General features: G+C 41.0%; 1 protein-coding gene across 1 annotated transcript in view; it reads left to right on the top strand.

Annotated features, from left to right (window-relative positions):
• LOC126474109 (spondin-1-like) overlaps positions 1-23,809 on the top strand; it is a 193,773-nt gene that overhangs the window by 146,105 nt on the left and 23,859 nt on the right. The window contains exons 11-12 of the mRNA XM_050101534.1: positions 3,880-4,045; positions 18,061-18,290. Of these exons, the coding sequence (XP_049957491.1) occupies positions 3,880-4,045; positions 18,061-18,290 (396 nt within the window). The remainder of the gene's footprint in view (positions 1-3,879; positions 4,046-18,060; positions 18,291-23,809) is intronic.

Below are 23,809 nucleotides of genomic sequence, written 5' to 3'. Positions count from 1 at the left end.
GTTGACTGGAATACTCTCTTTCAAATTCTAAAGGTGGCAGGGGTAAAATACAGGGAGCGAAAGGCTATTTACAATTTGTACAGAAACCAGATGGCAGTTATAAGAGTCGAGGGACATGAAAGGGAAGCAGTGGTTGGGAAGGGAGTAAGACAGGGTTGTAGCCTCTCCCCGATGTTGTTCAATCTGTATATTGAGCAAGCAGTAAAGGAAACAAAAGAAAAATTCGGAGTAGGTATTAAAATTCATGGAGAAGAAATAAAAACTTTGAGGTTCGCCGATGACATTGTAATTCTGTCAGAGACAGCAAAGGACTTGGAAGAGCAGTTGAATGGAATGGACAGTGTCTTGAAAGGAGGATATAAGATGAACATCAACAAAAGCAAAACAAGGATAATGGAATGTAGTCTAATTAAGTCGGGTGATGCTGAGGGAATTAGATTAGGAAATGAGGCACTTAAAGTAGTAAAGGAGTTTTGCTATTTGGGGAGCAAAATAACTGATGATGGTCGAAGTAGAGAGGATATAAAATGTAGGCTGGCAATGGCAAGGAAAGCGTTTCTGAAGAAGAGAAATTTGTTAACATCCAGTATTGATTTAATTGTCAGGAAGTCATTTCTGAAAGTATTCGTATGGAGTGTAGCCATGTATGGAAGTGAAACATGGACGATAAATAGTTTAGACAAGAAGAGAATAGAAGCTTTCGAAATGTGGTGCTACAGAAGAATGCTGAAGATTAGATGGGTAGATCATGTAACTAATGAGGAAGTATTGAATAGGATTGGGGAGAAGAGAAGTTTGTGGCACAACTTGACCAGAAGAAGGGATCGGTTGGTAGGGCATGTTCTGAGGCATCAAGGGATCACCAATTTAGTATTGGAGGGCAGCGTGGAGGGTAAAAATCGTAGAGGGAGACCACGAGATGAATACACTAAGCAGATTCAGAAGGATGTAGGTTGCAGTAGGTACTGGGAGATGAAAAAGCTTGCACAGGATAGAGCAGCATGGAGAGCTGCATCAAACCAGTCTCAGGACTGAAGACCACAACAACAACAACATTGTCCCAAACGTCAGTATTGAATGAGAATTGGCAAAATCTATTAACTTGTTGATTTATCTCTGCCAAATACTGGCAGTCTTTCGTAGCCAGAATGAATTTGTCTGATGATTTTATTTCCAGTCTATATTAATTTCTAAATGGACACCTAAACTTTTATTTCCTTACCATGTGTTAAATTTATCAATGATTTAGTACCTCTAGATATCCAGGAATAAATTATGTCTTTTTTAAGTTGAGAGTGATATTAAATGATTTCTCTCCAGTCACCAGAAACTCCTCTGCACACATTGCCTGAATTATGAAGTACAACCTTCTACATTTTTTTTTTTACCTGCAGTTCTATCTTTCGTTATTTTTCATAAAACCTCTATTCCTTTGCGAGGATATTTTGCCTCATATAATCAAATGTCTTGGATAGGTCACAGAGGATGCAAACCGGTACTCTTATATAATGCTTGTAAATTTAGGCTAAAGTACTTGTAAATGGTATTCTCATTTGAGTAACTGAAATGAAAAAGATAATTGCTTAAATCTTAAGCAAGTGTTCATGTTTCTGGATATGTATGAACATTATACATTCCACAAGGTAAATGCTGCAAGGTTAGGCAAGTGTTAACATTTTTGGATTTGTGTGTTCCCAACGTATATCTTACTGGAAAAGTGTCACATCAAGGATTCTATAGAATGGCTAGGGAATATATTGAATGCCTCAAACTTCTTTGCGAGGTGTTTTATTTAATTCTGATTTAAATTTTTTCCTGGGAGATGTATAAAATACAAAGGTATTTTAAAAATTCGGAACATACACAGGCAAAGTATAAAATTAGAATGAAGTAACATGTAAAAATAAAAAATTTACATATTTAACGAAAGTTAAATTAAGAAATGAAAGTATCATTATTGTGTGTGTACGAAAATTGGTTTATCCTGAATTAGAGGATTTTTAAGAGTTCTTAGCTTTTAGTAATATTTAATAAACTAAAAAACAGTTTTTAAAAATTGCTAAAATGTATAATAAACAATAAATTCATATTAACTTTCAACTTTTATATGCTTCGTAGCTTCACTTCTTTTGCACTTTCTGAACTGAAAATAATTTTTCTTTCCATACATAAACACCTGAGGTTCTGATATCTGTTTTCTCACATGCACTTCACACATTCTTGTCCAGTCCCTGTATATTACTGAACTGCAGCTGACCTGAAAGATAGTTATTTGTCCAACAGAACATCTTCGGACTTGCCTGCTTGAACTGTGACCTTGTGTATAACTGCTTTAGAATTCTATATTTCCAATTTATAGCCGCCATCCTTCGTCACACCAACCACGACAGCCAAAATATTGCGAGCATCTCAACAACCTATATCAATTTCAGCAACAGGAACTATAATTGTAAATCGTTTCTCAACGAACGAGAACATTTTGTTGTAGAGCACATTCATTTTATTCGCCTGAGACTCTACATTTTTCCTTCAATCTTGCCGATCAATAATGGCTTTCTTGTTACTCATGCAAATTGGGCATGTGATACTCATACCAAATCCCCCCCCCCCCCCTTTCCCCAACTGTGCTGAATTCTCACACATGAATTTAGCGTTCACAGCGAGGATACTGGTGTGCTCCAATTGTAGGTTCTGAAATGAAGCAGCAGATGATCTCTTGTATTTCAGATGCTTGAGTTGATGTCAAAGATACAGGTCTAATGAACTCGGGCTGAGCTTGTGCTGAATTTTCACAGATATCTCAACATTTGCTGGTTTTCCTGATGAATGAACAATCTCTTCAAATTCTTCTGCTCTTGCCGTACCATTTCAAACTTCTTGTGGCGGAGGTGGTGTGTTGAGCCCAACCTTTATTCTGGAGCCAAACAGAGATTCATATGGAGATCTCTTAATACCGAAATGCAACAATGGTGTTTCTGGATCTTGTAACTGTAACAATATTTAAAGTATAAACGTAACCCGAATTCTTTTACATGCTTAAGCAAAATATTAAATTATATTTATTTCATACTCCATCACATTCTACGAGGGGCGTTCAGAAAGTAAGCTCCGATCGGTCGCGAAATGGAAACGACTATGAAAATCCGATAAAGCTTTGCACAGATGTGTTGGGTAGTGTCTCTAGTATAACCCCAGTTAGCATCACGTCGCTCTTCTCATTTCTGAGCTCGCAGTGAGTGCGTAAAGATGTCTAGAAAATAGTGTCTGCCGCCAAGTACGAGGGCCTGGTGAGAAATTTCGCCTGAAGCTATGCAGCTAACATTACATAACTGTCGTGTTGTTTCGTCTTCACGACAATTCTCAGCCGCATTCTGCAGGGGCAATGAAGATGCTCCTGCATCGTTTTCAAATGGAAATGTTAGATTACCCACAATACAGTCCGCAATTGTCTCCCCCTGAGTTTCATCTCTGGTCACATGAACCGCTGTCTTTGAAGACAACATTTTGACACGGACAACGAGGTGTAGGCCAGCGTGGAGAATTGGCGGAAAGCACTGGCGGCTGCCTTCTATGATGAGGCTATTGAAAAGTTGGTACAACGCTATGACAAAAGTCTAAGTCAGAACGGCGACTAAGTAGAGAAGTAGCTGAAAGGTGTAGGTAATTGTTACAAGTAAAACATTTCTGATGTTCACTGTGGTTTCAATTTGGCAATCAATCGGAGCTTACTTTCTGAACTAGCCTTGTATATAATGCCTAGACATTCCATAACATGCCAGACTTCGCTGTTTGCTGGTATCATATACACTCGCTAATTGAGAATCTGATAATTCTTTTCATTGCATGCTAAACATTTTGATATCTTTCTTCAATTCTCAGGATTTCTGTCTACTTCCAAGAAGTTCAGGTCACTGTCGCGGGGCTTTCTATCATTGGTTTTTTGATGAAACAGAGTGTAAGGAGTTCAGGTATGGTGGCTGCGGCGGAAATCAGAACAACTTTCCAACGAGGGAAGAATGCGAAGAAAAATGTATGAACAGAACAAGTAAGTCCTAGAAACAAGAAACCATTTTATGTGGACCCATACATAAATCTGACTGATTATCATTAACAAGTCGTGCTTGTTCCTCCAAACTATTGACGCCGCAGTAAAGCTGGTCGCCTCACGAATACAGTACACAGGTTCCGAGATTCTGCGAGCCGGCGTACACTGCGATAGTAAGGAAGCTGGAGGAAATGGAATTTATGCATCGACATATTCACGCCAGTATCATAGTGAATTCATACAGGGCTATGCCTATACTTACACTGTGCTATACTTTATACTGTACTTTCGATATGCCCATGAATGTACCAATAAACAACTGTTCATTTCATCACGGTTCCTCAGTATATCTCGATTATATCCATGCAGTATTAATCACTATACTTATTATTATTATTATTATTATTATTATTTCTTTCCTTTCTAAGACGTTATGTCTGGTTAAAAATGGAAAGTGACACGGACCTTGATCAAGCGTGACTTCCTTTTAACTGTATGGTATATGTTACATTGCATTTAGGAACTTTCAGGTAATTGAACATATATGAATAATTACAGATTTCTGTAGTTGTATAGATACGTTTGGATGTAGCTGTATTGCGTTGATGTACTGGTGGATATGGTGTGGTTTGACTCCTGTAGTTGATAGTATAATTGGTATAATGTCAACTTTATCCTGATGCCACATGTCCTTCACTTCCTCAGCCAGTTGGATGTATTTTTCAATTTTTTCTCCTGTTTTCATCTGTATATTTGTTGTATTGGGTATGGATATTTCGATTAGTTGTGTTAATTTCTTCTTTTTATTGGTGAGTATGACGTCAGGTTGTTATGTGATGTTGTTTTATCTGTTATAATGGTTCTGTTCCAGTATAATTTGTATTCATCATTCTCCAGTACATTTTGTGGTGCATACTTGTACGTGGGAACGTGTTGTTTTATTAGTTTATGTTGTATGGCAAGTTTTTGATGTATTATTTTTGCTACATTGTCATGTATCCTGGTGTATTCTGTATTTGCTAGTATTGTACATCCGCTTGTGATGTGATCTACTGTTTCTATTTGTTGTTTCCAAGTCTGCATTTATCTGTTGTGGTATTGGGATCTTTAATAATAGGCTTGCTGTAATTTCTGGTGTTTATTGTTTGATCCTCTATTGCAATCATGAATCCTTCCATCTCACTGTATATATTGCCTTTTCTTAGCCATGTGTTGGATGCGTCTTGATTGATGTGTGCCTGTGTTAGATGACATGAGTGCTTGCCATGTAGTGTTTTCTTTTTCCAATTTACTTTCTTTGTATCTGTTGATTTTATGTGCTCTAAAGGGTTGTAGAAGTGGTTATGAAATTTCAATGGTGTAGCCGATGCATTTATATGAATGATTGCTTCGTGTATTTTGCTAGTTTCTGCTCGTTCTATAAGGAATTCTATTAAATTGTCTAACTGTCCATAATGTAGGTTTTTTATGTCCATAAATCCCCTTCCTCCTTCCTTTCTGCTTAATGTGAATCTTTCATTTGCTGAATGTATGTGATGTATTCTATATTTGTGGTATTGTGATTGTGTAAGTGTATTGAGTGCTTCTGGTTCTGTGTTACTCCATTTCACTACTCCAAATGAATAGGTCAATATTGGTGTAGCATAAGTATTTACAGCTTTTGTCTCGTTTCTTGCTGTCAATTCTGTTTTCAGTATTTTTGTTAGTATTTGCCTATATTTTTCTTTTAGTTCTTCTTTAATATTTGTATTATCTATTCCAATTTTTCCGTGTATCCTAGATATTTATAGGCATCTGTTTTTTTCCATCACTTCTATGCAGTCGCTGTGGTTATCCAATAAGTACTCTTCTTGTTTAGTGTGTTTTCCCTTGAGTATGCTAATTTTCTTACATTTGTCTGTTCTGAAAGCCATATTTATATCATTGCTGAATACTTCTGTTATCTTTAGTAATTGGTTGAGTTGTTGATTTGTTGCTGCCAGTAGTTTTAGATCATTGATGTACAGCAAATGTGTGATTTTGCGTTGGTATGTTCCAGTAATATTATATCCATAATTTGTATTATTTAGCATGTTGGATAGTGGGTTCAGAGCAAGGCAGAACCAGAAAGTACTTAATCAGTCTTCTTGGTATATTCCATGCTTAATCTGTATTAGCTGTGATGTGATATTATTTGAATTTGTTTGGATATTAAGTGTTGTTTTCCAATTTTTCAATACTATGTTTAGGAACTGTATCAGTTTAGGATATACTTTGTATATTTCCAATATCTGTAGTAACCATGAGTGGGGTACACTGTCAAAAGCTTTTTGGTAATCAATGTATGCATAGTGTAGTGACCTTTGTTTAGTTTTAGCTTGATATGTCACCTCTGCATCTATTATCAGTTGCTCTTTACATCCTCATGCCCCTTTGCAGCAGCCTTTTTGATCTTCATTTATAATTTTGTTCTGTGTTGTATGTGTCATTAATTTCTGTGTAATGACTGAAGTTAATATTATGTATATTGTTGGTAGGCATGTTATGGGGCGATATTTTGCTGTGTTTGCTGTGTCTGCTTGATCTTGAGGTTTCAGATAAGTTATTCCTTGTGTAAGTGTATCAGGGATTGTGTATGGGTCTGCAATGTAACTGTTAAATAATTTAGTTAGATGTGAATGTGTTGAGGTGAACTTCTTTAGCCAGAAATTTGCTATTTTATCTTTTCCAGGGGGTTTCCAATTGTGCGTAGAATTAATTGCTCGAAACTTTGAGGTGCAAAGCCGTTCTGGGTACCTTACCGGATTGCATGTATTAGGGATATCACGAATCACGACAGGCAAACATTTTCAGGTAGCCTCTTTGTGTTTCTTCATTTAGTTGTCGATAACTATAAAACTATAAATTTTTCCCGAGGGCATGTAGCTTTACTGTATGGTTAAATGATGATGGCGTCCTCTTGGGTAAAATATTCCAGAGGTAAAATAGTCCCCCATTCGGATCTCCGGGCGGGGACTAATCGAGTGGACGTCATTATCAGGAGAAATATTACTGGCGTTCTACGGATTGGAGCGTGGAATGTCAGATCCCTTAATCGGGCAGGTAGGTTGGAAAATTTAAAAAGGGAAATGGATAGGTTAAAGTTAGATATAGTGGGAATTAGTGAAGTTCGGTGGCAGGATGAACAAGACTTTTAGTCAGGGGAATACAGGGTTACAAATACAAAATCAAATAGGGGTAATCCAGGAGTAGGTTTAATAATGAATAAAACAATAAGAGTGCAGGTAAGCTACTACAAACAGCATAGTGAACGCATTATTGTGCCCAAGATAGACACGAATCCCACATCCACTACAGTAGTACAAGTTTATATGCCAACTAGCTCTGCAGATGACGAAGAAATTGATGAAATGTATGATGAGATAAAAGAAATTATTCAGATAGTGAAGGGAGACGGAAATTTCATAGTCATGGGTGACTGGAATTCGATAGTAGGAAAAGGGAGAGAAGGATACGTAGTAGGTGAATATGGGTTGGGGGTACGAAGTCGTCTGGTAGAATTTTGCACAGAGCATAACTTAATCATAGATACCACTTGGTTCAAGAATCATGAAAGATGTTTGTATACATGGAAGAAGTCTGGAGATACTAGAAGGTATAAGATAGATTATATAACGGTAAGAAAGAGATTTAGGAACCAGGTTTTAAATTGTAAGACATTTCCGGGGGCGGATGTGGACTTCGACAACAATCATGAACTGTAGATTAACACTGAAGAAACCACAAATAGGTGGGAATTTAAGGAGATGGGACCTGGATAAACTGAGTAAACCAGTGGTTGTACAGAGTTTCAGGAAGAGCATAAGAGAACAATTGACAGGAATGGGGGAAAGAAATACAGTTGAAGAAGAATGGGTAGCTTTGAGAGATGAATTAGTGAAGGCACCAGAGGATCAAAAAGGCAAAAAGACGAGGGCTAGTAGAGATCCTTGGGTAACAGAAGAAAAATTGAATTTAACTGATGAAACGAGATAATATAAAAATGTATTAAATGAAGCAGGCAAAAAATGAGATCGACAGGAAGTGCAAAACTGCTAAGCAGGGATGGCTAGAGGACAAATGTAAGGATGTAGAGGCTTATCTCACTAGGAGTAAGATAGATACTGCCTACAGGAAAATTGAAGAGACCTTTGGAGAAAAGAGAACCACTTGTATGAATATCAAGAGCTCAGATGGAAGCTCAGTTCTTAGCAGAGAAGGGAAAACAGAGAGGTGGAAGGAGTATATGGAGGGTCTATACAAGGGTAACGTCCTTGAGGACAATATTATGGAAATAGAAGAGGATGTAGATGTAGATGAAATGGGAGATATGATACTGCTTGAAGAGTTTGACATAGCACTGAAAGACCTAAATCGAAACAAGGCCCCGGGAGTAGACAACATTCCATTAGAACTACTGACAGCCTTGGGAGAGACAGTCCTGACAAAACCCTACCATCTGGTGAGCAAGATGTATGAGACAGGTGAAATACCCTCAGACTTCAAGAAGACTATAATAATTCCAATCCCAAAGAATTCAGGTGCTGACAGATATGAAAATTACCGAACAATCAGTTTAATAAGTCACGGATGCAAAATACTAACGCGAATTCTTTACAGACGAATGGAAAAACTGGTAGACGCCGACCTCGGGGAAGATCAGTTTGGATTCCCTAGAAATACTGGAATGCGTGAGGCAATACTGACCCTACGATTTATCTTAGAAGAAAGGTTAAGGAAAGGCAAACCTACGTTTCTAGCATTTGTAGACTTCGAGAAAGCTTTTGACAATGTTGGCTGGAATACTCTCTTTCAAATTCTGAAGGTGGCAGGGGTAAAATACAGGGAGCGAAAGGCTATTTACAATTTGTACAGAAATCAGATGGCAGTTATAGGAGTCAAGGGACATGAAAGGGAAGCAGTGGTTGGGAAGGGAGTGAGACAGAGTTGTAGCCTCTCCCCATGTTATTCAATCTATATATTGAACAAGCAGTAAAGGAAACTAAAGAAATATTCGGAGTAGGTATTAAAATCCATGCAGAAGAAATAAAAACTTTGAGATCGTAATTCTGTCAGAGACTGCAAAGGACTTGGAAGAGCAGTTGAATGGAAAGGACAGTGCCTTGAAAGGAGGATATAAAATGAACATCAACAAAAGCAAAACGAGGATAATGGAATGTAGTCGAATTAAGTCAGGTGATACTGAGGGAATTAGATTAGGAAATGAGACACTTAAAGTAGTAAAGGAGTTCTGCTATTTGGGGAGCAAAATAACTGATGATGGCCGAAGTAGAGAGGATATGAAATGTAGACTGGCAATGACAAGGAAAGCGTTTCTGAAGAAGAGATATTTGTTAACATCGAGTATAGATTTAAGTGTCAGGAAGTCGTTTCTGAAAGTATTTGTATGGAGTGTTGCCATGTATGGAAGTGAAACGTGGACAATAAATAGGTTGGACAAGAAGAGAATAGAAGCTTTCGAAATGTGGTGCTACAGAAGAATGCTGAAAATTAGATAGGTAGATCACATAACTAATGAAGAGGTATTGAATAGCATTGGGGAGAAGAGGAGTTTGTGACACAACTTCACTAGAAGAAGGGATCGGTTGGTAGGACATATTCTGAGGCTTCAAGGGATCACCAATTTAGTATTGGAGGGCAGTGTGGAAGGTAAAAATCGTAGAGGGAGACCAAGAGATGAATACACTAAGCAGATTCAGAAGGATGTAGGTTGCAGTAGGTACTGGGAGATGAAAAAGCTTGCACAGAATAGAGTAGCATGGAGAGCTGCATCAAACCAGTCTCAGGACTGAAGACCACAACAACTATAAAAATGTTTGTTGTAGTAATTAAATTTAATTAAAAGTAGTAAGCAGTCAAATAACATGAAATTCAGTAACAGGTCATGGAAATGCAGGTGTTTATTAATTATGTTATCTGTCAAATGTCATATAAATTAAATACAGGGTGGCGCACGAAATGTGTTACCATTTTGTTTTTTCATATAAACTTTATTGTCAATACAATCTGAAAGGAACATATACTACAATGAAGAACCGTCCTTGGAGATATGTTCTAACTCAGCACATGCTCAATATGTCCACCATTTCGTTTCCTAACTTCCTTCAAACGAACACTGAAGTGAGTGCTTGTCTTACGGCACATGTCTTCCGTAATTTCACTGCAAGCTTGAAGAATGTCTTCTGAGCTCCATTTAATCACGTGGACGTTTCGGGAAAATTTTTTCCTTTAGGTACCCCCAAAGAAAAAAGTCACATGGATTGAGGTCTGGACTATTGGGGGGCCAATTTTGTCCGTCATGAAAGCGACCTGGAAACCTCAGTGAAATGATCCGCATGTCGAAATGCTCGTGTAAAAATTCCAACACAGTGTTTGCAGTATGTGGCCTTGCTCCATCTTGCATGAACCACTGCCTGTTGAAGGGCAAGGCAGTAGCAGAAAGCTGTGGAATGAAGCTATTCCAAAGCATCCTCAAATAACGCTCGCTATTCACAGTTTCTTCAAAGAAAAAGGGTCCAATAAGTCTGTGACTGGAAATTGCTGCCAACGCTGTAATCCTCGGAGCATAATGTTGTCGTTCATGAAGCACTTGTGGGTTTTCAGCGGCCCAAAAGCGTACATTTTGTTTGTTAACCACGCCGTCTAAATGAAAATGCGCCTCGTCTGAAAAACAAACGTTGTTGAGAGTTGCTTCCCTCTCCTCCGCCCACTGAGCAAACAGTAGTCTCTGCTGCTTGTGTTCTTCAGTGAGCTTCTGTGCACAGGTCATCATGTATGGCTACATATGGAGGTCACTTTTAAGAACGCGTTGAACGGAACGTCTGGTTATTCCCAGTTGCGCTGCTGCCTTTCTACACGATTTCCCGGGACTTCTCTGTACAGCAACTCGTACCGCTTCAATATTCTCCAGCGAACAAACAGGCTTAGGCTGAGGTCTCTTCGCTTCCAATACTGTTCCTTCCTGTACAAATTTATCGTACAAACTGTGGATGGTCTTCTTGCAAGGGACCCATCGTGTGTTAAACTGTTGTCGAAAACGCCCCTGAGTCAAAATGCTTTTCGTTTCAAGAAAAAGTAACACAATTGCCGATCGTTACTGTGTCGTCAGTCTTCTATTGTCAGCCATTGCTGCTTACTAATCTCCTAGCGGCAGTATCGTGAATTACACGTCATTTAGTAACTCATTTGTTTTTCCAAGCTCTGCTGGTACTGCTGTAGAGATCCCAGCGGGATATCTCTTTTTTTTTATTTATTTTTTTTTTTTTTTTGTTCTGGGCGGTCGTCACATGATATCCGTTCAAGTTGATTGTTGATTCCTTTAGTCAGTTTTTCTATTACAAAAGGTAAATACCTTTGCACCCGAAGATGCTGAGCTGAGCTACAGTGCCAGCTACCCAGTTGATCACCATAAACTCTAACGCCGGGTACCTACACACATGTACCTCAGTTACATAATAAACGAGTAAAACTTCTCTTGAGATTTTCTCGGAATCGCCAGGGTAGTTCATCTTACTACTTGCACAGTATGTTGTTTTAATGGCCTTCTAGAGGTGTACAAAATTTGAAGTAAATCTGGGGTCCCAACGTCGTGGCCTCACCTTGTCAAGCTTGCGAAGCGCATCGAACTATAGCGCCATTTATTGTATCTAAGTATGTACTACAGTCATGAAAAAGACAAGTAAATTCAGTGACCCATTCGATGTATGCTTTTGTGTGACCAGTCCTATGGTGGAGTCACGTCGAGAGCGACCTATTCTGCAGCGGCATTAAGCAGGATGCAGCTAAATATAGTCACGTGGTGGCTATTTTTGACTGCTGCTCCGCCATCGAAGTGAGTGACGTGATTACAAACACCGGAGAGAAATACCGACATGAGCGGCTGAAAGATAAAATCGTTCTGTTACGGTCGCCTTGAAGGACAGAATGGTTACAGCTATTACATGAGCCATTTACACCCTTCCGAGATTTGTTAAGAAAAAGGGTTTCCAAATCAGAGGAATTACATTCCTGGTAAAGAGGCTATTCCACATATGTTCAGCTGATTACATACAGGCAAAGTAATAACACAAAAAAACAGATAAAGGTAGCTTACGGCTGCCGGCCGCGGTGGCCGTGCGGTTCTGGCGCTGCAGTCTGGAACCGCGGGACTGCTACGGTCGCAGGTTCGAATCCTGCCTCGGGCATGGGTGTGTGTGATGTCCTTGGGTTAGTTAGGTTTAAGTAGTTCTAAGTTCTAGGGGACTTAGGACCTAAGATGTTGAGTCCCATAGTGCTCAGAGCCATTTGAACCATATTTTTAGCTTACGGCTACACAGTTCAGGAAGGCGGACTCTGTAGATACGAGTAAAGTCACGTCTCCAGGCTAACTACCGAGCGGAAGTCATTATGGCCGTTAGAAATTGGTTTGCTAAGCCTACTTACTCACCAAATCTGAACATTTAATGCCACTAATGTCTCCGTAGCAGCTAGTGAAGGTCAGAAACCATGAGATCTCACATTTTGTCGTTAGCTGTGGAAACTCTAACGCACAGTTAATAAGCGTAAACGTTATGACCGCTGTCCATCACGAAACCGATTGCCACCTTGTGGCAATGCGGCGTGCAGTGTGGCTATAATAAACTTTCGTCGGTTGAGAGGACCACCATGAAAGACGAGTGATCGTAGGGCAGTTAACCGTTTTGGAAATATTTGTAAATACACGAAGAAGAGAAATAACGAAAAAACATTGAAAGAAACACACATTAATTTCCACATGAGAGGGTAACATTTGTCTATTGTGTCCCATGATTACGTTCCAAGTCACAAACGCCTGCGTCACGTGGCCAGAAATGGTGAGTAATGTGAAGTTTGTACCGATACCATTCCACAACTGTTCGCAGCACTTTCCGAACGATAGACTATAGAATGTTCAACTGTCGTGACACGGCTCGTGCACTGGTTGAAGATCGCACACTGCGTCCAGAGCTCTTAGCCGTGGCAACAGTAGCTTCTGTAACAATTTGTGTTGGAACTGGCTGTCAGATTCTTCCAGAAGCAATTCCCACAGTTGCCACTTAATTCGAACTTCCGAATCATGTTCTTCATCCACAGTGCAGAGAAAAGATCCCTCCGTATTCCTTTAATGCATCGATACTTGCAAAGAGAATCAGCACTATTGTTGTTGTTTTGATAAAAAACCTTTACGAATAAGGCCCTGCTCACCTCGTCCAGACCCATGTTGGCTACCTGCAATTGTAATGCTCACTGATGCTTACCTTTCAACCACACAGTCGCCGTACCAGTACCGGCGCCTAACGGCAAGTCATAACACTAGCACTGCTAAGAACGAAAATCTTGGAGCGAAGTTTGAACATGATTCCTAAAAAAGTGAATACAGTAAATAGTTTCCCGTCTGCTCTGGCTCAAGTAGCAAAAGTATAATTACACTCCTGGAAATGGAAAAAAGAACACATTGACACCGGTGTGTCAGACCCACCATACTTGCTCCGGACACTGCGAGAGGGCTGTACAAGCAATGATCACACGCACGGCACAGCGGACACACCAGGAACCACGGTGTTGGCCGTCGAATGGCGCTAGCTGCGCAGCATTTGTGCACCGCCGCCGTCAGTGTCAGCCAGTTTGCCGTGGCATACGGAGCTCCATCGCAGTCTTTAACACTGGTAGTATGCCGCGACAGCGTGGACGTGAACCGTATGTGCAGTTGACGGACTTTGAGCGAGGGCTTATAGTGGACATGCGGGAGGCCGGGTGGACGTACCGCCGAATTGCTCAACACGTGGGGCGTGAGGTCTCCACAGTACATCGATGCTGTCGCCAGTGGTCGGCGGAAGGTGCACGTGCCCGTCGACCTGGGACCGGACCGCAGCGACGCACGGATGCACGCCAAGACCGTAGGATCCTACGCAGTGCCGTAGGGGACCGCACCGCCACTTCCCAGCAAATTAGGGACACTGTTGCTCCTGGGGTATCGGCGAGGACCATTCGCAACCGTCTCCATGAAGCTGGGCTACGGTCCCGCACACCGTTAGGCCGTCTTCCACTCACGCCCCAACATCGTGCAGCCCGCCTCCAGTGGTGTCGCGACAGGCGTGAATGGAGGGACGAATGGAGACGTGTCGTCTTCAGCGATGAGAGTCGCTTCTGCCTTGGTGCCAATGATGGTCGTATGCGTGTTTGGCGCCGTGCAGGTGAGCGCCACCATCAGGACTGCATACGACCGAGGCACACAGGGCCAACACCCGGCATCATGGTGTGGGGAGCCATCTCCTACACTGGCCGTACACCACTGGTGATCGTCGAGGGGACACTGAATAGTGCACGGTACATCCAAACCGTCATCGAACCCATCGTTCTACCATTCCTAGACCGGCAAGGGAACTTGCACGTCCGCATGTATCCCGTGCCACCCAACGTGCTCTAGAAGGTGTAAGTCAACTACCCTGGCCAGCAAGATCTCCGGATCTGTCCCCCATTGAGCATGTTTGGGACTGGATGAAGCGTCGTCTCACGCGGTCTGCACGTCCAGCACCAGGCGCCAGGTGGAAATGGCATGGCAAGCCGTTCCACAGGACTACATCCAGCATCTCTACGATCGTCTCCATGGGAGAATAGCAGCCTGCATTGCTGCGAAAGGTGGATATACACTGTACTAGTGCCGACATTGTGCATGCTCTGTTGCCTGTGTCTATGTGCCTGTGGTTCTGTCAGTGTGATCATGTGATGTATCTGACCCCAGGAATGTGTCAATAAAGTTTCCCCTTCCTGGGACAATGAATTCACGGTGTTCTTATTTCAATTTCCAGGAGTGTATAACCATCCTGTATATGAGGGCAGCAGAGACGAACGAGGAATCGTTATAGCGACGATACGTGCCAGAAATGGAGCAGTTCTGTCTCATAAGAGACTTGACAAAGGGCAGGTTGATATACTCCGGTGCCACGGAACAGATATCTCGGAGATGACGAAGCTGGTCTCTTGCTCGCATGAGTCTGTCGTGAGCATACGTGGAAAGTATTTGAAGGAAGGTGAAACACGAGTAGGCGAGGTGTTGGATGAGCATGCCTCACTACAGAACGTGGAGGTCAGAGACTTGCTAATTCAGTGAAGCAGAATACGTGGCGATGTGTGGCAGATCTGACGGCAGAGGACAATGCTGGTGCAGGCATAAGTGTTCTGTCAATTACGATTGAAGTAGGCACGGAATCGTTGAGATTGCACCATAAAAAAGTGAAACCTGTATCCTGGGAGGCTGTATCACAGTTCGTGTTACAACATGTGACGGTCGTATCGAGATAAGCCGTCGTCCAAGCAAATCCCGTCACCTGGGCGAACAACTACTCCAGTCATGCACCGCATCCTGGACACAGTGTGATGCTAAGACGGACATTCGCTTTGGCTCCCACGGGACGTATGGCAATATTCGGAGGCACCATGACAGCTGTAGACTACGTGAACATTGGAAAATGTAAACTTTCACGCCGGAAATGTCATAATTAATAAATTGTTATACCGTGGTTGAATGGATTTCACCTTAAAACCCAATGTTTCGTCCCTATCTGCGGAGGACATTTTCAAGAGAAATCGTAGCTTCTTTGAATGTCCGATTCATACACCCTGGTTCGCTACTGACTACCGAAAAATTCCGGTTCCGCTTGCTTCCGTGCAGCGGCGTGACGTCATATGTTTCGAATTCGCCAGCGCAATTGGCCGTTGTCGACTGCCGTCGTCCGCTGTTGCTATCACCCTATGGTGGAAGACTGTTACACATCTTTTTCAGCACCGGAATCCAGGTGAAATTCAATTTCACACCCTCCTCCTTCCTGCTAAAATTACTGCGGTGTTTTACAGTCTCTATGGCCTCTAGGTATAACCTTTCATCGCATCCACTTGATCTGTCAATCTTCCCTCTTCTGCAGTTGTCCTAGTGCTCTTTTAGTCGTTTTTTTTTTCTTTTAGTACCGATGCGTACATCCCCACAACTACACGGAATCCTACAAATTCTTGCTTTTTCCAGTGGTTGGCGAGCAGCCTTGGCTGATTTTACGTGCTCTTGTATCTTCCTGGCGGGTTTGTAGAGTACCAAGATGTTTCGCTTTTCAAGATTTTTCCTATGAGGTCAGTTACGTCTTCAATGAAAGGCAGGGAACGTTCGATTTCACTGGCGCTTGGGCATCGCTATGATTTCTACGCGGTAGTCTTAGCGCTCCTTTCATCTCAGCCAACGAATAACCATCCTCGAGAAGTGCGTTGGTAACATGTTTTAATTCTGCGTCGCGCAGCTCTTGTTCGCAGATTTTTCTTGCTCTGTCTGCAAACGGTTTCATGAAAATGGCTCTGAGCACTATGGGACTCAACATCTATGGTCATCAGTCCCCTAGAACTTAGAACTACTTAAACCTAACTAACCTAAGGACATCACACAACACCCAGTCATCACGAGGCAGAGAAAATCCCTGACCCCGCCGGGAATCGAACCCGGGAACCCGGGCGCGGGAAGCGAGAACGCTACCGCACGACCACAAGCTGCGGACCGTTTTTATGATGCCTCGCTTTTGTTGTGGGTGGTGGCTCGAATTCCGGTGTAGGTAACGGTCTCTGTGCGCGGGGTTTCTGCAAATCGTGTGGCCCAAGCTATTATTTTCTTTCTTGAAAACTAGCTCATTAAGAAAATTCAGTCTTCTGCCTGTCTCCACCTCAATGGTAAACTGAATCTTTGTGTCGATCACGTTGAGATGTTTCTGAAAAGGCGCAGTTCCTTCCTTTCATGCCGCCACAAAACAAACGTATCATCCACCAAATATTCGGTTTCTCAATTAGCAATCTCCAATGCCTACTTCTCGAATTCGAATAATGTGGCAATATAAGAAATGGAAAGTAAAACTAAGAGTCTCCGAAAAACTGTACCGATTATGCTGAACTTACGAGTAGTATGCATATGCCTTTCTTTAACGTAAGAGATTCCACTCCAAACAGTTTCTGAAGAAGCCTACAATTCTTTCATACAATTCAAACAGCAATGCCGCTTAACACTTTCTACTTATCAGTGCTTTATCACAAGTGGAAGTCACGAGTTGTAGCAAAATTATTAAATTTTTTTTAACGCTTCCTCATAACAATAAGTAATTCATTACTTAAAGCAATAGGTATTATCACTACCGCCATAATATACTCCATTTTCACATAGTACATAGTGCTGTTGTGTAAACCAAATTAGTATTTTAACAAGAAAGCTCATGTGACATACGTACCGCATTTATTTAGTGTAAACTTATATGCTAAGTGAAGTACAACATCTTTCGAAAACATTACACCGTACGAACTTCCAGCATGCTAGAACGTCTGTGGATCAGCAACTTCTATTAATCAGTTCACCGAAGAAACCAACCCAAAGCTGAAAATTTTACTTTTTTTATTCACTCAATGGCTGGTTTCGGGCCGGGAACCCATTTTCAAATCGTCGTAACAGAGTCAAATATTGTATTCCCGAAAATGCGAAAATCATGTCAAAAATGTGCAAACGAGCAGTTATCTGTATGCTCTGTAACCGTTTGCATATTTTTGACATGGTTTTCGCATTTTGGAAGTATCGTTTTTGCCTACGTCACGATGATTTGAAAATTGATCCCGCTCCTAAACTAGTCATCGAGTGAATTAAAAAAAGTTAAATTTGCGCCCTTGTACTGTTTTTTTTTTCGTTGTACTGACATTATTCCTTGTTCCAGAATACTGTAACTAATTTATACACATTACCTTGGCGATAATCCTAATAGTTATCCAATAAGGTATATTTTATTAAAATGCCTCTACTTCCTCCATTACAATATTTCTATCATCATGTTCACTCACTCATAGAAAATCTAAGACACATTAAATTTCACTTCACTTACCTTATAGAAATTTAGTCTCTTTGTCTTGTTAAGTAATGGCAATTTCTCAGCACATAATTTATTTGGTACAACCAATGTATATTTCAGGTCAACACAACGGTGATGATATGGAGGAATCACTTCAAGGTACTGATGACGAAAACAGTGTAAACGATCTGGCAACGCCGTTTCCAAGTGACACTGATAACAATGACAATATGTCAGCAGAGAGAGAATCACGCGAGCGTGTAAACTGTTTAAGCAGCGAGTGGACAGAATGGACGCCCTGCAGTGTAACGTGTGGCAGAGGAGTTAGAGTGAGAGAGAGATATGTGTCGGTAAGAAATGTTTTCTTAGGATATCCTGAAACAAAAAAGTATAGTTGCAGTTTTCACATCATGTTGATTTAGTAAATGTAGCTTATAACTCTACAATGCTTCTGTTGAAAACTAACTTATGCATAATGTCGTCACAACCTACAGATTTCGCCATATTGTTTTCTTATTCATACGTCAGTCCCATTTGCTGTGTAATAAGATATATTCCAAATGTTTAAGATATCATCTTGTATTTTTCCATAACAAAGAGCGTTTATATGTTTGTCTTACAGAGTTGTCATACAACAGAAATTCTTCACCATTTGGTTCATAGTATTAACGTTTTAAGGATTAGAAGAAATGTTAACTATAAACTATTACATTTGCTTTAGAAATTACATTTACTAATAAAAATATTCGATTTAGTAACTATGACCAACAATCTTTGTAGACTTTAATTCAGTCTTGTCTACAACAGTGTGATGTTAAATAATAATTCATCCATGAGTAGTTTTCTTGTTTTAATCTCCAGTTAGTTGTTAGTGACAAATTTAATACTGAATATATTAACAGTTGCATCAAAAGTCAGCAATTATTCGAGTACATACACTCCAAGGCAAAAAACCTACGCACCACGAAATAATTATCCGAACAGGACGGAAATAGGTAGATGTGATGTATACGTACAGACAAACAGATGATTACAATTTAAGAAAAAATGGATGATTTATTGAAAAGAGAGGCTTTCACTAACTGAGCAAGTCAATAACGTGTTAGTATACATCTGGCCCTGTTGGAAGCAGTTATTCGGCTTGGCATTGATTGACAGTGTTTTTGGATACCCTCCTGAGGGATATCACACGAAACTGTGTCCAGTTGGCGCGTCAGGTCGCCAAAATTCCGAGCTGGTTGGATGGCCCTGCCCGTAATGCTCCGCACTTTCTCAATTAGTCATCGGGCTCACTTCGATGTGGGATTCATCACTGAACAAAGTTCTACTCAATGAGATTACAGACCGAAGATGCGTCTGGAGACACCCTGGACAGTGGTAGAAAATCAACCTCACTGTCACACGCCGTATGGGCTGACAACCAGGACGTCTGGGGTGCGAATCCTTTTCTTAGCAGGACCTTTGGTTGTTATCCGCGGCACCCTTACAGCACAGAGATAAGTTGATGACACTCTACGACCCGTTTTGTTGCCCGTCATGGCAAGCCATCCTGGTCCTATATGTGAGCAAGATAACGGCCGCCCACACGAGGCACCAATTTCTACGACTTACCTTCGTGCTTGCCAAACTGTGCGTTAGCCAGAAATGTCACCGGATCTCTCCTCAGTTGAGAATGTTTGGAGTTTTAAGGGCAGGGCCTTCCATCCATCTCAGGATTTTGGCAATCTAACATCTACATATATACTGCGCTAGCCACCAAGCGGTGTGTGGCGGAGGGCACAATTCGCGCCAAAGTCATATTTCCCCCCGTCTGTTCCACTCGCGGATCGCGCGAGGGAAAAACGAATGTCTGAACGCCTCAGCACGAACTCTAATTTCCCTTATCTTTGAATGGTGATCATTGCGTAATTTGAAAGTTGGTGGTAATAATATACGCTCTACATCCTCGACGAAGATCGGATTACGGAATTTAGTGAGCAGCCCCTTCCACTTAGCACGCCGTCTTTCTGAAAGTGTGTCCCACTTCAAACTTTCTGTGAGGTTTGTAAGGCTCTCGCGATGACTAAATGTACCAGTCACGAATCTTGCCGCTCTTCTTTGGACCTTCTCAATCTCTTGAATCAGACCCAACTGGTAAGGGTCCCATACAGACGAACAATACTCTAAGACTGGACGAACTAACGTAATGTACGCTATTTCATTTCTTGAAGGACTGCATCGCTTCAGGATTCTACCAATAAATCACAATCTACAGTTCGCCTTGCCCATTACTTCTGTAATCTGATCATTCCATTTGAGATCATTTCGAATAGTCACACCCAGATACTTGACGGATGTTACCGCTTCCAAAGACTGGGCGTTTATTTTGTACTCGTACATTAATGGGGATTTTCGCCTTGTTGTACGCAGTAGGTTGCACTTAATAATATTGGGAGATAACTGCCAGTCATTACACCACGCATTTATTTTCTGCAAATCATCATTGATTTGTTCAAAATTTTCGTGTGCTACTACTTTCCTGCAGACTACAGCATCATCGGGAAACATTCTACTGCCGCTGTCAATACTATCAACCAGATCGTTTATGTAAATCGTAAAAATCATCGGACCTGTTACACTGCCCTGGGGCACACCTGAAGTTACGTTTGTTTCTGTTGAAGTCACCCCGTTCAGGACAACATACTGCTCCCTGCCTGTTACAAAACTGTCTATCGATCCGCATATGTCATCGGATAGGCTGTAAGCGAGCACTTTTTGGGGCAAGCGACAGTGCGGAACTGAGTCTAACGCCTTTCGAAAGTCGAGAAATATGGCATTAATCTGGAAGCCGTTATCTAGAGCCTGTTGTATATCACGCACAAAGAGGGCCAGCTGTGTCTCGCATGACCGCTGTTTCCTAAAACCGTGCTTGTTTCTGCAGATGAGCTTCTCAGAGTCTAGAAAGGTTATCATGTCTGAACACAAAATATGTTTCATGATTGTACAACAAATCGATGTTAGTGAAATTGGCCGGTAATTATGTGCATCCGATTTTCTACCCTTTTTATAGATTGCCATGACCTGGGCCTTCTTCCAGTCCCATGGAACTTTCCGCTGTTCCAATGTTCTTGGTAGATGATAGATAAGAATGGTGCTATATTTGTAGCATATTCAACATATAATCTTACGGGGATACTGTCTGGGCCGGATGCATTCCTGGCGTCTAAGGATCTTAGTAGAATTTCAAATTCAAATGGCTCCGAGCACTATGGGACTTAACTTCTGAGGTCATCAGTCCTCTAGAACTTAGAACTACTTAAACCTAACTAACCTAAGGACATCACACACATCCATTCCCGAGGCAGGATTCGAACCTGAGACCGTAGCGGTCGTGCGGTTCCAGACTGAAGTGCCTAGAACCGCTCAACCACTCTGGCCGGCAGTACAATTTCGGCCTTCTGTTTAGCATCATCAGTTATATTACACATACTGCTAGCAAGAGAATGTATTGAATTATTTATAGCGTTCATAGACTTTATGTATGACCAAATTTTTTGGGGGTTATTTTTAGAATCTGCAGACAAAATATTGCTTTCAAATTCTCATTGTCCTTCTGACAGCTGCTTTCATTTCGCATAATTTCTGTTTGTCAGCAGGACAATGACCACGTTTAAAACAACTGTGCAAAATTCTCTGCTTTCTCAGCAACTTCCTTATATGTTTTTTGTACCAAGGTGGATCCTTTCCCATCCAGACAGAATTTGTTGCGATATTCCTCAGGAGGACATACAGAACTTTGTCAATCAATGCCAGTCCGAATAACTGCTTGCATCAGGACCACTACTGGACCAACGCATTATTGGCTTGCTCCGTTTGTGAAGCTCTTTCTCTTGAGTATATCATCCAGTTTTTTTCTAAAATTGTTATCATTTGTTTGTCTGTTCGTGTACATCACATACAGATTTTCGTTTCATTAAGATAATTCCTTTGTGATGCGCCGTCGTTCTCTTTTTTTATTTTTATTTTTTTTCATTTCTTAGAGAGTATGTTACATCTTTCCCAGATGCTTAGGGTCTAATATTGTTATTGTGCAAAGTTAGAACACAGGAAAAAACCTCTTGAGATTTCCAAATGCCTCAATAACATATATGAGAAAGTTGAGAAACCCTCTCAATTTAAGTACATAAACGTAAAAGTTAGTATGAAAGTTTCAGGAGTTGCCTTTGTTAGGACGTAAAAAAAAAAACAGCCAAAAGAAAGTAGCTTATTCATAAAAGTAACATAAGAAAGGAAGCAGTAAAGAAAGAGAAGGTTCAACAGAATATTGTTCTCGAGAAAGCAGAAGTTAACAAAGATGGGAAGTATGTAATGAAGTAAATTATGCACCCAGAAGTGAGATACTCCCATGTTGCTGAATAAGATTATGTAAAACATAGATTTGCTTTGAAATAGCAGGAGTTAATCAAATAAATTACTATAAGAGTGAAACATAGTTGAGTGGGGAAAAAGTAGTTTGAAGAGGACTGTGTGTTCAGCATTTAGTGTGCATTAAAATTGGAAATTTGTGGTAAGTGCTTATGGGGCTAAACTGCTGAGGTCCTCGGTCCTTGCTCGCATGTTAATGAACAACATCCAATAAAGCTAGAATCTAAATGGTTTTTGTACCAAGTCATCATTTCCTGCTATCACTGCACTTAACACATATCATCAAAAGTTCTTTTTTCCCGGTCTGTATAATGCCTATTTGTCCTCAGTTGTTTATTCTATGTATTGTTCATTGAAAATCACAGCATTCTAGTTCCATAATGTGTACTGCACTTCAAAACGTAATTTCCCTTGGTGCAGTTGTTGCTGTTTACTGGATTTGGATTCATGATGGTTCAGATAAGCTGTTCACCTCTAATAAGTCCTGAACTGTTTAAAGGACCGAAATGAAATGTGAAAGGGTCCCCACTAAATGACGTACAGTCACTTTTAAATGGAACTGTAGTAACAACTGTTAACGTAGTTAACTGGTGAATCATCTTCAGATGCCACGTCCTTTACCTTCCAGTTGATGTGTCGGTTCAACCACATGCAGCCAAGTATGATAGTATAAGTTTTAAATTAAACTTTTCTCCACGACTCCACTTTTATAAGCGGACTCTCAAAACTACATCGAGTAGGAACGCCCCACCAGCCTGAGGGGACAGTTCCATATAACAATATCAACTTCCACAAAAGGCAGCAGTCGGTTACGCGTTCAAAACAGATAAATCTTAAGATGTAAATATTGTAATTGCGCCGAAACTAGTAATCGGATATTGAGGAGGCACACGCCGTTGAATTCCTTTGCCTTAGATCTAAGATATTGGCAGTAAGAGCTGACAAGCGCGAGAATTATCAAACAATCAGCTTAACAGCTCATGCATCCAAGTTGCTGACAAGAATGGTGTACAGAAGAACGGGAAAGAAAATTGAGGATCTGGTAGACGACGATCAGTTTGGCTTTAGGAAAGATAAAGGGTCCAGAGAGGCAATGCTGACGTTGCAGTTGATAATGGAAGCAACACTGAAGAAAAAGCAAGACACGTTCGTAGCTTCTGTCGACCTCAAAAAGCGTTCGACAATGTAAAATGGCACAAAATGTTCGAAATTCTGACAAAAATAGGGGTACGCTTAGCGAGAGACGGGTACTATACAATAAGCACAAGAGCCAAGATGGAATAATAAGAGTGGATGACCAAAACCAAGTGCTCGGATAAAAAAAGGGTGTGAGGCTAGAACGTAGTCAATATCCCCTGCCGTTAAATCTGTATCTCGAAGAAGCAATGACGGAAATAAAAGGAAGATTCTAGAATGGGATTAAAGTTCAAGGTGAAAGGCTATCAATGATAATATTCGCGGATTA

The sequence above is a fragment of the Schistocerca serialis genome, chromosome 4 (assembly GCF_023864345.2).
Source record: "Schistocerca serialis cubense isolate TAMUIC-IGC-003099 chromosome 4, iqSchSeri2.2, whole genome shotgun sequence".
In the NCBI taxonomy this organism is placed as follows: domain Eukaryota; kingdom Metazoa; phylum Arthropoda; class Insecta; order Orthoptera; family Acrididae; genus Schistocerca; species Schistocerca serialis.
The sequence above is the reverse complement of the archived record's forward strand: the minus strand, read 5'-3'. Positions and strand labels throughout refer to the sequence as shown.